Source organism: Cajanus cajan, chromosome 8 (assembly GCF_000230855.2).
Source record: "Cajanus cajan strain Asha chromosome 8, NIPB_CcT2T_4, whole genome shotgun sequence".
Taxonomy (NCBI): domain Eukaryota; kingdom Viridiplantae; phylum Streptophyta; class Magnoliopsida; order Fabales; family Fabaceae; genus Cajanus; species Cajanus cajan.
The window spans coordinates 5,732,636-5,750,026 of record NC_138524.1 but is presented as its reverse complement, the minus strand read 5'-3'; the positions used below and the strand labels follow the sequence as shown (position 1 = coordinate 5,750,026).

The 17,391-nt window shown below is 34.3% G+C and overlaps 1 protein-coding gene across 1 annotated transcript; it reads left to right on the top strand.

Annotated features, from left to right (window-relative positions):
* The first annotated feature begins 3,137 nt into the window (after positions 1 to 3,137).
* On the top strand, positions 3,138 to 9,949 carry LOC109797318 (uncharacterized). Its single transcript, XM_020357326.3, has 13 exons — positions 3,138 to 3,652; positions 3,761 to 4,263; positions 5,479 to 5,681; positions 5,767 to 5,964; positions 6,200 to 6,271; positions 6,585 to 6,680; positions 6,999 to 7,078; positions 7,233 to 7,311; positions 7,539 to 7,749; positions 7,837 to 8,033; positions 8,328 to 8,427; positions 8,651 to 8,740; positions 8,853 to 9,949. The coding sequence occupies exons 2-13, from the start codon at positions 3,765 to 3,767 to the stop codon at positions 9,584 to 9,586; spliced, it is 2,559 nt and encodes an 852-aa protein (XP_020212915.2). The 5' UTR covers positions 3,138 to 3,652; positions 3,761 to 3,764; the 3' UTR covers positions 9,587 to 9,949.
* The last annotated feature ends 7,442 nt before the right edge of the window (positions 9,950 to 17,391 follow it).

Genomic DNA, 17,391 nt, shown 5'->3' with positions numbered 1-17,391 from the left:
CATGAACTTAAAAAGAACAAAAATGATGTACAAGGACTAAAATGTTATGTTTGTTAAAGAATGTGTTACTATAATATAATCTTTTCACCATTTTACATTTTTCTCTTTGATCATTTTTTAATTGTTTTGTTCAAGTCATGGGATGAAGCTATTGAAAAAATAATTTAATTTTTTAATTCTAAATTTTTAAGATATTGTTCAGATATAAAAAAAAAATTTATTTATCTTTAAAATATTGTTTAGAATTAAAAATATTGTATTTATTTTAAAATTTTCTTTTCTTTTTTAAGATTGGATGTTAGGTAAATAAATAGAGTCTCTTAATATGAGAAAAATTATTGACATGTAGAGGATTTACCACTTTAAATAACAGAGGGGGTCATATAAACAAAAATTTCCAAATTTTGTCAAAAAATTTGTGAGTAAGAAATTTTCAAGTTTTATTCAGAAAACTTGTGAGAAATGAGTTTCAAATTTTCATTCATAAAGTTTGTGAAGAAGAAACTTTCAAATTTTACTCATAAAACTTATAACGAAAGATTTTCAAGTTTCATCTACAAAATTTAAAGAAAAATTTTCAAAAACATATATGTAATACATTTTTGAGACAATAAGTATTATTGTGGATTTATGCATGAATAGTCGAAACACGTTAAATAAATTGTATGATTTTCTATCTATTATTTTTAATGTGTTTCCGACCATTATTATGTGTAAAAAAATAAAATAAAAATTTCAACAGAAGCAATACCAACAGATGTATAAAGACAAATTAAAGGTTCGGCCTGGGCATGACAAAGTTTGTATTGGTTAGGGTGCGGTGTGGTGTCGTAAGATTTTGCTTCAAATGATATATAATGTAACTTTTATTAATGATGTGGATTTGCTCACAAACTATCAACAAATTTTGGCTCAGTGCTAACCCACTTGCACATCAATGTCAAGATATTAATTATGTGAAAGCAATATATACCCATGATTTATCTTTTTTCTCTGATTTCAAAAATGGGTTTGGGATAAGGCTTGTACGTACGTAGTTGTAGGTCATTGCTTCAACAGCAAACACCAAACACCTGGCAGAAGCCTCTGAATCTCATCTCATTTTTCTTAACAAGGAACTGTGTCGTGTGAAATTCAGAAAAGTGTGTCTGCCTAAACGTAACAACTTCATGTGATACAATACGCATAATGAGTAAGCATTTTGTATTTGCTTAACTATAGCTTATGTAACTTTGAATATGACTGCATCATCTCTCACCCGTATTTCCTTCAAGCAATGAACTAAACATATGTTTAATTGGTTGCTAAATTGATTGTTGAAAAATCGAACCCATAATGATTGTTAAATATTAGCAACCATGTTAAATCAGTCTCTTATTTAATTACTAATTGATTTTAATAACCAACTTTGTCACTTTAATAATCGGATATTTCCATCTCTGAAGAGAATTTCAATAATGGTGATTTAGAAGGACCAAGAATTAAGCTCAAGACAAGAAATTGCAATCAAAAATCTATTTCGTTGGTGTGAAAGGAAGTTAGATTACAGAGAAAATATCTCTTATATATCCACTTCAAATAAAAGGAATGTCCTTGCGTAAGGTCTGAATTAATCAAGCATTCCATCAGTTTTCCAGTGTCTTTGCAACAAACCAAACTCCAAAGTCATATTCGTAAGTTTGGAAATTATTTACGAACAAGAAAAGGTTACTTGCTGCCAAATGCTTCATTTATTTACGATAACATGTAGAATTTTCCAACTTAGCAATCATAGAGTACTTTATTTGAGAGTTATTGCGTTGTAGTAGGCATTAATTAACAAAAAAAAATACCTACCCCAAAAGTCCCAAGTAATGAATCATAATTGAAATTTAACCTCATTAATAATCCCAATTTGGCCAAAATAATCTGTGTGAATTAATGCCGAATTTGTTCATTGAGTCACATCTATTTTACTTATAATTTTAGAATTTCTACATCTCAAGTGATCGATCAAGTAAAAAAATAAAATTTTATAACTTGAACTCTTTGAAAATCCATACTAATACTCTTTAAAAAGTGAATTAAGAATTTAACTCAATCTTATAAAATAAATTTATAAGATAAAAATTGATCTCCACTTATATAAATTATTATGACTTTATTCTTAATTGATGTGAGATTTTTAACAAATATTTCAATCCCAACCAAAGTCAGGAGAAAAAGATAGAAAATTTTCATATTTTGAATACAATTTCTACTTACGCATCCAAATCAATATTTTAAAACTCGGCCATATCGATTTAACTAAAAATCGAACCTATGACTAGTCGGTCATGAATCCTTATTGGAAATGCAATCAACTCTTGACATCATCAACAACCACCACATGAAATTAAGATGTGGATACCAAATTTTATTTAGATAATACACATTATATATAAATTTTAAATATTAATATATATACTGGTTCAACTATGAGAGAAGAGTTGTTTGATATTAAAAAATTTTCATGTATTTTTTCATACAAGATGAGACTTGAACCTTATACAATTGGTTTAAATAATTTATATTATATATTTTTTTATTTAAAATTATTTATTTAAATATGTATTAATTTATTTGATTCAACCAATTTATAATTTAGTTACTCTATTAATATTATATTAACTACGATTTTTTGGGTTTTTTTTATTTATTTATAAATATGATATGAATTTTGTTACAATTTATAGATATAAAATTATGTGACATAAATATTTTTTTAAAAATAAAGACTAGATAATATGATTTAATTAGTGACTGAGTGATGTAGTACTCTTACCCTCTATGATCCAAATACTGCTCCAATTTATTTTAATGGACGAATAGTTCATGTGGGACAAGCTCTTCCGTGGACCACAGAAAATTTGCCACTCTGGTCTCTGGTCTGGCATAAATTTTCCAATTTATGATCTCTACATGTCAATATGCCCTACAACATGATCAGTTTTTTTTCCCCTGATATGTAGGGGAAGAGTTGAATTAAAGGGTTGGTTTTCTTTTTTTATTAAAGAAATTAAGGGTTGGTTATGCATGCAACGAACGAGGGTAATAATATAGAAATGAATGGTGCTAATAATATAAAATAACTGCACACAGGAACAACGGCATGTCCTGACTTATCAACCAACTCCACTTGCAACCTTTTCAGGACAACATTCATTCATTCCTAAAATTGGATAACCAGTTTTTCAACATTTTGATGCCCGTGCTGTCCATTGTTCATCCGTGAGTCCTTGTTTATGTTTAAGGTGTCTTATCTCTTTCTCTCTCTACTTCTGTCCCTAGTTGCTAGCTAAGACAACATGTATTCTACTGTTCACCCTTTTTCTCTCCCCAGCTGGAATAATTCATGATAGTGTACAACATTAGCATCCCAAAGGAGATTACTTTCCAAATCCAAACCTTACCTTTCACGAGATGAGCTTAAGCCTTACTTCATTGTCTGCACCTGCACTTCACTCCAACCTGCTTTGTTTCCTAGTGCCTATATATATTCTCCCTCACATGTCTATGTTCTCTTAACTCTTTATCTTCTTTGTCCTCCTCTGCCTCTCTCATTTTATGTTTTACATTCTCTTACTCTATTGAATCTCCAGCCTTCACTTTCTCTTCATTTCAGATATCCAAAGTAAGTCCCTTCTCATATTTTTTTTCTCTAATTGGTTTCAGAGTTTGATGCTTTTCGGTTCCTGCTTGGTTTGGTTTAAGACTATTTAATTGACTTTGAATGTCTCAGGAGGATGGAGGCTGTTGTGTTTGTGTTTATGTCCCTTCTGTTGTGTGGTTGTGCTGTTAGTAAAGAGTGCACAAACATTCCAACACAGTCTCACACATTGAGGTACGAGCTATTGGCATCCAAGAATGAAACATGGAAGGCACAGGTGATGTCTCACTACCATTTGACGCCAACGGATGAGTCTGTTTGGGCTGATTTGCTGCCAAGGAAGTTGTTGACAGAACAACACCAAAATGAATGGGGGGCTATGTATAGGGAAATTAAGAACATGGGTGTGTTCAATGCACCTCAAGGCTTTCTCAAAGAAGTGCCTCTTCAGGATGTGAGGTTGCATGAGGATTCTATCCATGGTAGAGCACAGCAGACGAATTTGGAGTATCTGTTGATGTTGGATGTTGATAATTTGCTTTGGAGCTTCAGGAAGACAGCTGGTCTAGCCACTCCTGGGAAACCTTATGGAGGATGGGAAGGTCCAGATGTTGAGCTCAGGGGTCATTTTGTTGGTAAGTTTATTTCATTAATCATCATAACTCTGTTATTTTTTTGACCATATTTTACTTGTGTCCCCAGTTTAATACCCTTTGATTATACTCAACTCTTACTTGATAATGAATTCTTAGTCGCAAGGGAATAAGGAGGAGGATCCGGATTCCTTGTATTCATTTTTCTATGGATTCACACGTTCAAAAATTAAGAACCGTTTGATGAAGATCGGAATAAAGGGATGTGCAAGAAAACTGAACCTATTCAAAACTAAACCGAACCGTTTTGAGAAAAAATTGAACTAAATCATTTTGTAAAAATTGTTTAGTTAACTAAAGCACTTTTAAAAAGATGTTTAATTGGATTTTTTATTTTTTAAAAAAAACAAATCATATATAAATATAAAGTGGATTACCAAACTATATTAAAACTAATTCATTTTTAAAAAAATCTGATCCATTTTTAAAAAAAATATTAATTATCCCACTTTATAAAAACCGTTTGATTAATCAAACCGTTTATATAAAATGGATCAATTCATACGTTTGTTTTTTTTTTGAAAAATTCGAACCGTGAACAACTACAGATCGTATGACTCATGTTCTATCTTGCTAAATCAAACTCAAAAGCTGAGCCATTTGGTCTCCATCCAACAATTACAAATGCATGAAAAGTAGACTATACTGAATTGGATTCCTAAGGAGGAAGGGCCTAAAATGCAATCAAATCTTAATAACTTTTGTAATTGGTTGTTTATATTCTAAGATTCAAATGGGCGTAGCCGATCAAGTCTTTTTTTCTTGAAATGCTTTTTCCACTTTTTTGCTCTGAAATTTATACTTAGATCTGAGACACGGAAAGTTTTTGCATAGAAATCTAGGATCGAACTATTTGTTTGGATAAAAATTGCAGTCATGTTTTGACAATATTTCGTGGTTGATGTTTTGCTATCTACAAACAACTACAAATATTTTCAAGCTTAGTAAAGCTTTAAGCTTGCCTTTCTATGTCTAATGTTTTCTCTAAAGGATCCCTTGGGCTCCATGTATTTCAAGAATGATTGAATTTACTTGGTTTGAGGTTCGTTCCTAACTTCTGAAATATCCCTCACACATTAATTTGTTGACACACAAATGCATGTTTGGTTCTTCCTGGGATGGCTAGCTGCACCTTTTAGCCTCTGCAATTCACTTTTCAAAGTTAATTTATGATTGTTTATTTTTTACACTGTGAAGGGCATTACTTGAGCGCATCAGCTCTATCGTGGGCTAGCACACAGAATGATAGCCTGAAGCAGAAAATGTCATCTCTTGTGGCTGGTCTGTCTGCCTGTCAGCAGAAAATTGGAACTGGATATCTATCTGCATTCCCATCGGAGTGGTTTGATCGATTTGAAGCTATTCAACCTGTTTGGGCTCCCTATTATACCATTCACAAGGTACAATCCAAAGTGGATTTTGATCATGCAAGTGTTTTTAATCTTATGTTGTGCTTGTGGGATTTCAACTATTCTGCTTTGACAGATTTTGGCTGGTCTCTTGGATCAATATACTTTTGCTGGAAACCCTCAAGCTCTAAAAATGGTAACATGGATGGTTGATTACTTCGACAACAGAGTTCGGAATGTAATAACAAAGTACACAGTAAATAGACACTATATATCAATGAATGAGGAAACTGGAGGAATGAATGATGTCCTATACAGACTATACAGCATAACGGTAAGTTAACTGATTTGTGTAATTTCTTTAACTCTTTTGTTGCATTTTTTGTTTGCATGATGTTCTTGAATTGACTTTTTAATTTAATCATAAGCATTATCTAATCCGTAAAGAGATATTATTTTATAAGCATTGGCTTACTTGTAATAATTTTCATGATGATAGTCAAAGGTACCTACCTAGTTAAAGTTGTAAACATCATTCGAAAGTAAAGTTGTCATGTTTTTCTTTGCAGGGGGATTCTAAGCATCTATTGTTGGCTCACCTTTTTGACAAGCCGTGCTTTCTAGGGTTGCTTGCAGTGCAGGTAGTGACAAAAATATTCTTTATGACAAAAATAGTCTTATATTGTTCTGGTTGTAAGTTTCTAGAGGTTGCAGACTTGCAGTTGTCTTTCAAATTATTTTTTAATCATTTTTAGAGCCCGTTGTAACTATTGTTAGCTTTTGCATACAATATATAATTAGGTAAATTATTTGTAATGTTGTGCTGACCTCCAAATGAAACAATTACATATTTTAATGTTGAACTTAGGCCTTTTTATTCTGTTCTATAAATTGTATCTAACTTTAAGTCAAGTGGGCCAAGAGTTAATTTTAAAATTCTCTTTTCTCATGTAGGCTAATGACATAGCTGATTTGCATGCTAATACGCATATTCCAATTGTTGTTGGATCTCAAATGCGGTATGAAATCACAGGCGATCCACTTTATAAGGTGAACTGCTTCACTCACTTTGCAGATTACTGATCTGTATTTCATTAAGTTCGAATGGAATTGTTTTTATTTGCTATTTATTGATGTAATATTATATATTTACTTTTGAATTTTTAAATGTAATATTATATTTGCAAGAAATGCAAGTCAACCTTGTGTCTTCCATGAAGAATACCCGTCATTCAAAAATGAAACTTCAAATTACGTCTATATTCGAAGGATTTGTTTTGTTTGGTCCCCTTTATTGTGTATGTTTTTGTGTAGTTTTACTTGTCATGTCTAGTTTCTGAGCTTTGTTATTGTTTATTGGTTTATTAGGAAATTGGAACATTCTTTATGGACCTCGTAAACTCTTCTCACAGCTATGCAACGGGAGGGACATCAGTCAGCGAGTTCTGGTATTCAGATGTTGCATTTTTAATTTTTGTTTTTTCATATGCATTTTTTTTTTGTTACAAGGACATCAACTAGATAGCATTTGTTTGTTCCTTTATTAATTGATAACCAATTCTAGATCTCTTTCTTAACTCCATTTCTTCAATTCTTGCGTAGGAGTAATCCTAAGAGAATAGCAGACAATTTAGGAACGACAGAGAATGAAGAATCGTGCACAACTTATAACATGTTAAAGGTACACCCAATCATTCATCATTTTATTTGCTCGTCATGTAATGCTTGGGAAGTTAAAAATTTGTATGTAAAAGTTTTCACAGTTTTCTCTATGGTATGAAGAGAGATTGAGTGATTGACATGGTAATTCATCCCTATATATTCACGATTTTGTGTCTGCCGTCTGCGTATGTTTTATGTGACTGATTGTTTCCACTGTCTTACCACTCAAAAATAAAATGATTTCAGGTTTCACGCCACCTGTTTAGATGGACCAAAGAAGTCTCTTATGCAGACTATTATGAACGTGCCTTAACCAATGGTGTTCTCAGCATTCAAAGAGGAACAGATCCTGGAGTGATGATTTATATGCTTCCACTAGGTCTTGGGGTTTCCAAGGCTAAAACTGGACATAGTTGGGGAACACCATTTGACTCTTTCTGGTGCTGCTATGGAACAGGTATATCATTGTTTTGTTTATATATTTTAGAAACTGCGTAAGACTCTCATCAGTCATTTATTCTAAATTTCTTTTTCTGTTTATTAGGAGTTGAATCATTCTCAAAGCTGGGGGATTCTATCTATTTCGAAGAGGAAGGAAAAAATCCTACACTTTACATCATTCAGTACGTATCAAGCTCATTTAATTGGAAATCTGGCAAAATTTTGATCAATCAGACAGTTGTTCCAGCTGCTTCATGGGATCCTTACCTACGAGTGACATTTACATTTTATCCTGTTGAGGTAACTCTGACATTGGTTTATGGGATGGCATCTCATTTAGCTTAATACATCTTAGACACCTTTTAGGGTAAGCATTCTCATAATCTGGGTAAGATTTGTTTTTATTGGTTCTAAATCCTTCTGCACTATAGTTTCATTTTTCAAAATGTTTGGTCCTTTTCGTAATTCATTTAGTTTGTTGTTGAAATTACTTTCTCATCAATATCTCATGGTAATCTGAGATGTGAAAAAGAAATGTACGATCCTCTGCATTCTTCTTTTACAACCTATGTTTACAAATCATTACTTCTGCAGAGTACTTTGTCTACATTGAACTTTCGACTACCAAGTTGGACTCGTCTGGATGGTGCCAAGGGGATATTAAATGCTGAAACTTTATCTCTGCCAACTCCAGGTGTGAGTCTCTCTTTACTTCCTTTTTTATAATCCAAAAGCAGATATTCGACCAGTTATCTGATTTTACACACATATACACTAGTAGCTAGAATGCTTGACCCCCAAAAAATAAGTTCTTTTACAGCAGAAACACACACTAGTAAACTATATATATTTGTGTATTTTATAACAGTAAAAATAAACAGTTGAAACATTGTAATGTTTTATTTTGTGGCCTCTAGGAAACTTTTTGTCAATCACAAGACAGTGGAGTGCTAGTGACAAGCTGACCCTTCAGCTGCCCCTTACCACAAGAACAGAAGCCATAAAAGGTAGCTTCACGAGATAATCCACGCATGTTGAATACTAGTATTCTTCTGTCAACATATATTTCTAACAAAAAAATTGGTTATATTACTGATATTGTTTTTGAGCTTAATCCAGATGACAGGCCTGAATATGCATCAGTTCAAGCAGTTCTCTATGGTCCTTATCTTCTGGCCGGTCATACAACAGGTGGTGATTGGGACCTTAAAACCGGGGCCGACAATGCAAACTGGATTACTCCTATTCCTGCCACTTACAATAGTCAACTTGTTTCTTTATTCCAAGACTTTGGAGAATCAACTTTTGTTTTGGCAAATTCAAACCAGTCTCTTGCAAGGCAAAAATTGCCTGAATCTGGCACTGATTCGGCTGTTCAAGCAACCTTTAGGCTTGTCCTACAAGAATCTTCCCCAAAATTTTCAGCATTGGCAGATACTAAAGATAGACCAGTGGTGTTGGAACCATTTGATCTTCCTGGGATGAATGTGATTCACCAAGGAGCAGACAAACCTCTTCTCATTGCAGATTCTTCCAATGGTGGACCATCTTCTGTTTTTCTTGTGGTACCAGGATTGGATGGTAGAAATGAAACCATATCTTTAGAATCCCAAAGCAATAAGGGCTGTTATGTGTATAGTGGTATTAGCTCAAATGCAGGAGTCAAGCTCAGTTGCAAATCTGATTCTGATGCTACTTTTAACCAAGCAACAAGCTTTGTTTCTCGGGAAGGATTGAGCCAATACCATCCTATCAGTTTTGTGGCTAAAGGGGCAAAGAGGAATTTTCTTTTGGAGCCATTATTCTCATTCAGAGATGAACACTACACAGTTTATTTCAATATTCACGATTGATACATTTTTTTCCCATTTAAAATAAACGGTATAGTAAGCTTGGTCTATAAATGCTCAAGGAATCGATATTCAATTGTAGAAAGAATAGTTGGTGAATAATATACCTTCCTTTGTTCGGTGCTGTTATTCTGTTGTGGAAGTCAGCTGCACAAGGTGACCTTTCTATTTCTTTATAGAAAAGAAAATATTTGACAGGGGAGAGAAGGTGATAATGAAGTGTTTGGAGATCTTACCTTGACGAATAATATTATCATATTGATGTATATAAGTGGATAATAATTCTTAAATTACTAATTAGTTTTGTAAGGTTGTTATAGACTTCGATTCACTTTCTTAAAGATGGTAGTAAAGTTTATCAAACCATCAATGTCTAGTTTTGCAAATTTTTTGTTTGTCCTTGATACAAGGATGTGTGTTAGAAATCTTATATCTACTGGTGGTATGATCATATTATTATATATAAGTAGGAAGTAATTCTCCTCTTATAAATCGATTTCATAAAGTTGAGTTACATTTCAATTTAAATTTTTTTATAATAATATATGACATTATATGTAACTATTTATGTTAATAATATCAAAATTTAGTAGTCATGTGCTAAATAATATTAATATGATGTGAGCTTTGTTGAGGGTTGATTGCACGAGCAGTTAAAAATAAATAGAAAAACAAAGTTCTTTTGAGTAAAATTTACCAGGTTTTCTTTATCAGAAAAGAGAGAGAGAGAGAATTGGCTTGAGATAATTGTTACAATTATCATAAAGGAACTGGTACTTCTACTTAAGGAAAATGTTCTAGACTCAGGATTTTGAAATGTATAATCTATAGTTGTTGAGTTGATCACTCGGCTCTTGACATTGTCAAATGCTTGTGGATGGAGTGGAGTGGAGTAGACATTTTGCCAAAGAAATTGCTTTTGGCTAAACTCAGAATTCTTTTCAAGTTCATCCTCTCAAGCTAAATGATCAGTTTGCCTCCGAAAATAAATACAAACAAAACTAAAGATATTAAGTATAAGAAACAAAAATATAATTCAATTGAATATGATAAACTAAATAAAAGTGGAGAGACATGAAAATAAATATATCATTTCAAAAATTTTATGTAGACAAGATATGTCTTATTTGTAAAATGGAAGACCCATCAATATGGTCTTCAATCCGTTAGGGTACTTTCATAAATGAACGTAAGATAAATATTTGAATGCTCACTTGTGTTAATTTTTAATTATTGATAATAGAAAATGTTAAATCTTTAAGCCTTTTTTTACACTAGATATTGCTTATTATAATACGTTTAAATTTAATGAACTAAAACGATGTTAATTAGGATGATGTAGGATTATTTATTAAAAATGATGATATAGTATTACACCATATCGGCTATTTAATATATCATTGATCACCAATATTTCTTTGGTGCATATTTATTTAAAATTAGACATAGACTTGCGCTTTGTTTTGTGTGATTTGTCAAAATTTTAGAATTTGTGTTATATTTTAATAATATATATATATATATCAAAATTTAGTAATATTATAATTATTTTTTATTTATTTTAATTTTTAAGTTTATTAATTAATTAATTTAAATTATTTCTAAATGAATATTATAAATTAATATTATATTATTTCTATTTATGGCTAGATTTTTGTTGATTGTGAAAAAAGGTATTGATTATGATAGTATTTATTAGATACTCTTGTCCTCAACAATTGATGGAGTTATTTTATGGTATTTGTCTAAAGAGATATTTTATAAGGTTATTTCATACACAACTCCACAATGATGAGATATCGTTCTCTTTGGGTTTAAGCTCTTATGATTTTACTTTTAGTCATCACCCAAAAGGTCTCTCAATCATTAGAGTATGTTTGTGTTTTATAAGTTGTTATTTCTTCTCTTATTTTATTGACGTGGGACTTGTTTATATCTCAACAATTCTCCTCTCAAACAATGGACCTAACCTTTCATGCAGTGGAGCTTGTTTTTATATATCACATTATGAGTTATGGACTCTGATACCATTGATAGAGTTATTTTATGATATTTGTCTTATGAGATATTTTATGAGGGTTATTTTTATAAGATTATTTCACACACAACTCTACAGTTATGAGATATTGTCCGCTTTGCACCTAAGTTCTCACGGTTTTACTTTTAATCATTATCTAAAAAGTCTGTCAATCATTAAAATATGTTTATATTTTATAAGTTATTATTTCTTCTCTTATTTTATTACTGTGAAACTTGTTTATATCCTAATAACAACCTTCTTTTAGCTAAATCACTTTCCTTTTTTCTTATTTGAAACACGACAAACTTCTTTGTCATAATAATAAATTGACATATACATGATGAAATACAAATAATTAACATTTGAAATCTTAGTTTTGGGCAAAGATTGTTTGTAGGAGCTTTGGTTTTGATGCCCCAGTTGAAGTCTATCTCCTTCACCATGGAAAGAATTTTAAGCATGACGTATATGTATCGATCTTTTAAATTTTAATCTCATGAAATACACTTTAAGTATGATTTACTTGTTAAATAATAATTAAAATTTCAGTTTTAACTAAAAGTTGTGCATATAAATTTAAAATTTTACTTTCCGCCGCTACTCATATATATATATATATATATATATATATATATATATATATATATATATATATATATATATATATATATATATATATATATATATATATATTCATTAAAATAATTTAGAGTTTCAATTAAATCATGTCATTATTTTATATAAAACACATATAAGGTTATAGTTTTATTCCAAACTGTGAGACCCCCTTCCCTTTTCTTCCTTCCTCAAACTCAAGAACCCTCAACTCTCACTCTCTTTCACTCTTATTCTCTACTCTCGATTCTCCTTTTCTCTCTTTTGAGCTTGTGGTTTTTGGTGGCTGAAGGTGTTGATTGAAGGTTGGATTTCTTGTTGAACCCGTGCGGAGCTCCTTTCCTTCATCTTCTTCTCCGACTCTTTTCTCCTCTGTTCTTCATCTTTCTATTCCCAGAAGCTCGGAATCTTTGCCCGAGGTAAGGGAAGCTAGTTTTGTTGTTGATTTTGATCGAGAATGAGTTTTGCAAGCTCAATTGCTGTTGATGTTGGTTGAATTTTTGGTAGAAATGTTCCTTTTGAAGTTTTGAGGTTTTGATGGAATTTTTTGGGTTTTCCTTAAATTGTGATTGCATGTGTAAAAAGAGGTTGTTTTTGAACTCTTGGATGAAAATGTGGTATCTTGGATGGATTGCATGTGGAGTTTCCTGATTATTTTGCAGGTTTTTGAAGAGATTTCGAAAGTATGAGGTTTGCTGCTGAACTCGCGCTGAGCGCAGTTCTTCGCGCCGGGCGCGTGGCCACCTGAGGGCAACATTTAGGCAAGCCCGTCGAGCGCAAAGATGTGTGCGCCGGGTGTGCTTGAAGATGTTAGCCTCTGGATGGCCCACGTCGGGCGAGGGTTGAACCGCGCTGGGCGCGATGTCGGTTGTGACTTGTTTTTGGGCTTCTGGCATGGCGTTGAGCGCGATATTGGTCGCGCTGGGCGCGAGGACTCCTTGGAGTCTCTGCCATGGGGGCGCCGGGCGCAATTCGAATTGTGCTAGGCGCGAGACCAAGGGAGGTCTCTACCTTCCCCACGCTGGGCGCGGGTTTGGGCACGCCGGGCGCATGGGACTCCTTGGAGTCTCTTCGTGGCATGCGCTGGGCGCAATAGGTATTGCGCCAGGCGCGTGTGAGCCTGGGGCTCTCTGGCTGGGTCCCGCCGGACGCGGGCATGCTTGCGTTGGGCGCGCTGGCCTCCCTGGTGCTCTCTGGTTGCACCGCGCTGGGCGCAACCACGAGTGCGCCGGGCGCAGAGATGTAATTTCACTAAATGTTGTTAGAAGTTGTTTTATGCTGAGTTGAAGTTGAAGTTGATGATCATGAAGTGATGACTAGTAGATAATACTGTATGATGATGTTGAGTTGTATCAGATGAATATTGTTGTAAGATGTCTTTATGTGCAGTAAGATGATATGTTATGCTGTAAAGTTGTGCTGTGTTGTATGATGATATGAGCTGCTGTAGGCCATAATGGCTGAGTTGTTGTAGGCCATAATAGCTGAGTTGTTGTAGGCCATAATGGTTGAGTTGTTGTGGGCGTGACTCTTTTTGCGCCCGGCTTAATTCCTTTTGCGCCCGGCGCAATATAACTGGCAGAGATGAAATACTCTGTTTTTGTCACGCCCAACGCGGGTTATATTGAGCCCGGCGCAGAACCTCTTCTCTGCTCCTTAGCTTCTTAGGTTTCCAATCCTAAGAGTCTTCAATCCTCAAGTCACTAGCTCAATACCTGCACAAAAAATGAGGTGTATTAAGGTATTGTTAGCTGAATTTGGGTTAGTTATATCTGCACACAAAATGAACCAAAAAGAGAACAATTATATTGCAATGGTTCAAAGGATGAGTGAAATTTGTTCAATAAGTCTCATCCAAAAAGAGGTAAAATTGAGACTTAACAACTCCCCCAAACTTAGAACCTTGCTTGTCCTCAAGCAAAAGGTAATTAATCTAGCAGATAACAAGCAATGCAAGTGAGTCAATTTCTACATCCTAGTTCACTTGTATCTTCTTTTCGCAAGCATGAACCTCAGATGAATTTCCAATCACAATTATTGCAATAGAACATGACAAGGTGCAAACAAAGGTTTCAAAAGAGATCAAAGAGCTGAGAAGAGTAATGACTATCTGTGTAAGCATCCTCACTAGAAAAATGTTTCTCTCTATGCACACTAGTGTATCAGGGTGAGTGTTTCTCTCTAGTCTACTACTCACGCCACATAATTCAACTTTGCTCTTCGTTTCCAAATGAAACCAGTGGTAAAACAAATGCAGACACTTATCACAAGGTCTTTATTAGGGCAATATGGGTCAAGCAGGGTCAAGCGGTAGCAGTTTTATGGTTTTTCAAGGATTGAAGGTGCTATAGCTTAAGAGAGCAAATAAGATTTTACAATGATGTCCCTCTCCATACCCCATTACAACAATTTGGCACATGCCCTTTACCTGATCCAAGCCATTAGCCTTTATGAGATGCATATTTACATTTTTGCATCTTAATATTTTTGTTTTTGTTTTGCTTTGTTTTTCTTTCTTTTTTTTTTTTTTTAATTTTGTTTTGTAATGGCTGACCACATACTTTCTTCTTCCCAAAATTCCCCATTCTTCAACTCCCCCAAACTTATTTGATGTCATCAGTTTGCTCTCTTAACCAAAGCAAGGGTTATGGTTAATTTTTCATGGTTTGGGACAAGTGGAAGGTGTGGTGTTTAGGCTTAGAAAGGTATGGGTCAAGTGAAGAGTGGAGATGGCTTTTTGGCTTAGATGGTTACAAAATAGAGGAGTATGAATGCCTTGATCATATAAGTGCACAACATAAGCAAACCACCAGGGAAATTCAAGCAAAGTCTATCATGCAACTTAAGCGTAGTTCACTCATAAGTGTTTTAGGCTCAAACCTCACCCGGCTATGCATCCACAAATTATCAAACTCAGCTCAGTTCTATGATCAACATTGAAACCCGTATGCAACTAGTCATGAACTAAAGATCTAATGTGACTTGAAAATGTCTAAGGTACACACACCATAAACATCAAGCAAACTATAATCCAGAATCGATCACAAGCAGAACAAGTATCAACAAGATTAAAAACCATGCTAAGGCAGACTATTCACAAAAGAACCAACAAAGTAATCACCAAAAAAGAACTAAATATAAAAACAGTTAAAATACTGAAATTAAAAGACAAAAAATAATTTGCAATAGATAAAGGTAAAATAAGGTAGGCTCCCTATACTTCCCTCTATGGGGTCTGGTCATCATCATCTTTAGGGGCTGCTCCACCATCAACGGCTCCGTCTGCATCAGCAGCTCCACTCCCCCAAACTTAGGAGCCTGGTCCCCAGGCCAACCAGTATATGCCTGAAAGTCCTAGAAACCAAGAGTGGTCGCGGAGTATAAGCATGAAAAAGAATGGTGAGCACAAAAATGTATACATAGTGATGACCAAGCAACTATAACACAATGGAGAATATCCTTAGACCAAAATTAAGCACAAAATGCATGTACACGGAAATGGACTAAGACAATGCAACACAAACAGAACACAAAGAAACATGAATGAAAAATAGTTAAATACAAGGTATCAGGAATGTTTTGCGCCGGGCGCAGAACAGATGCGCCGGGCTTCATATCAGTAAAACTCAACGAGGTCCAAAATCTGATATCTCGCCGGGCATGCGTTAAACGCGCCCGGCGTGGTGGTTCCAGAGACCAAAAATTGAGTACTAGGCCGGGCGCAAAAGAGTCACGCCCGGCGCGTAGTCACTTTAAAAAGTCAATTTGCCCAGGTTTTAAATTAGGATCAGGTCTTATTTCCACCTAGACACATAATTGTCTCATTCCTCACATTCCAAACAAGATGAACCCTATATTTACTCATTCAAACATGATTCTAACAACTAACACATAACACAAACAACATATACCACAAAACATATAAAACAAAACACAACACATAATACAAAACAACACTTATAACACAGGACAACATGCAACAAAAATCTAAAACACAGTTCAGATCTCTGGGTTGCCTCCCAGGAAGCGCTTGTTTACTGTCCCGAGCCTGACGGTGACCAACTTGAAGTGCTCTACTCTCCTTCTCCTCCTGTTGCTCTTGTTCCTCCTTGCTTTGTGCTCAATCTCATGATTGCTCAACAATTGCTCAGAGGGATTGGTCAATCTTGTTCATAGTACCTAGCATACAAGAGAAAGTAGAGGACTAGAGCGCCCAGGTCAGCTTCAACAATTCATTGCTACCATAAAATGAAAATAAAAGTAAAAGAATAAGTCACAAATAGCTATAAATACTAAATCGCCATTCTAATCCCCGGCAACGGCGCCAAAAACTTGTTGAGATTTCCGTTGAAACACTTTTGTTATTATTTGTAAATTCGTTTAATTCTATCAATGGTCTCAAACACGGCAAGTATACCGGCCGTTCAAGTAGTAAAAATATCGTATCCACAGGGATTAGAAGGTAATATAAGCATTTATTGACTATTCGTGACTAAAGAATAATTCCAATTTCATAGTTTGTGCAGTGAATTCAAAGTTGTGACTATTGGAATGAAAGCTGTAAATAAATATTGTTTTGTGAGTGGAAAAGGTAAGGAATGGTATTGTGGTATTGTGAGGTTGTGGGGGTCAGATTTCACCAAACGTAACACTAATGTATCCTTAATCTCTTGTTGAATTCATTGCTTAGTCAACCCATAAGTTTACTCAAACTTAATCCCTTAGAGAAAGAGCCTAGGTGCGGATATTGAATATCAATCCCTTGAGTACCCAATATCTACACCCGCATTACGGGCTAGGGTTTAAGACTACTAATGGGTCAAGCTCTATCCCTAGATACAATCACCACTAGGCATATGTTTCAGAACTAGTTTCAAAGGTTATTTTCCAATACACATGGAACCTTAAATCATGCAAAGGGTGATCAATCCAAAGCAAGCATTAAGAATAGAAACAAACACAACAAAGAATAAAACAACATGTATATATATCATTAAAATCGTAAAGATTACAATAGAGTACGTTGGTTACATCTAACCCCACAAAATGGGTGAAACCACTCAACAAAGAGGGCAAATACAAAATAGAGATGAAAGGAGGATGAAGAACCGAAGGAAAGATCCGCACACGGACGATCCCAAGCCCTGGGAATCCCTTCCGCAGCTCCTGGAGG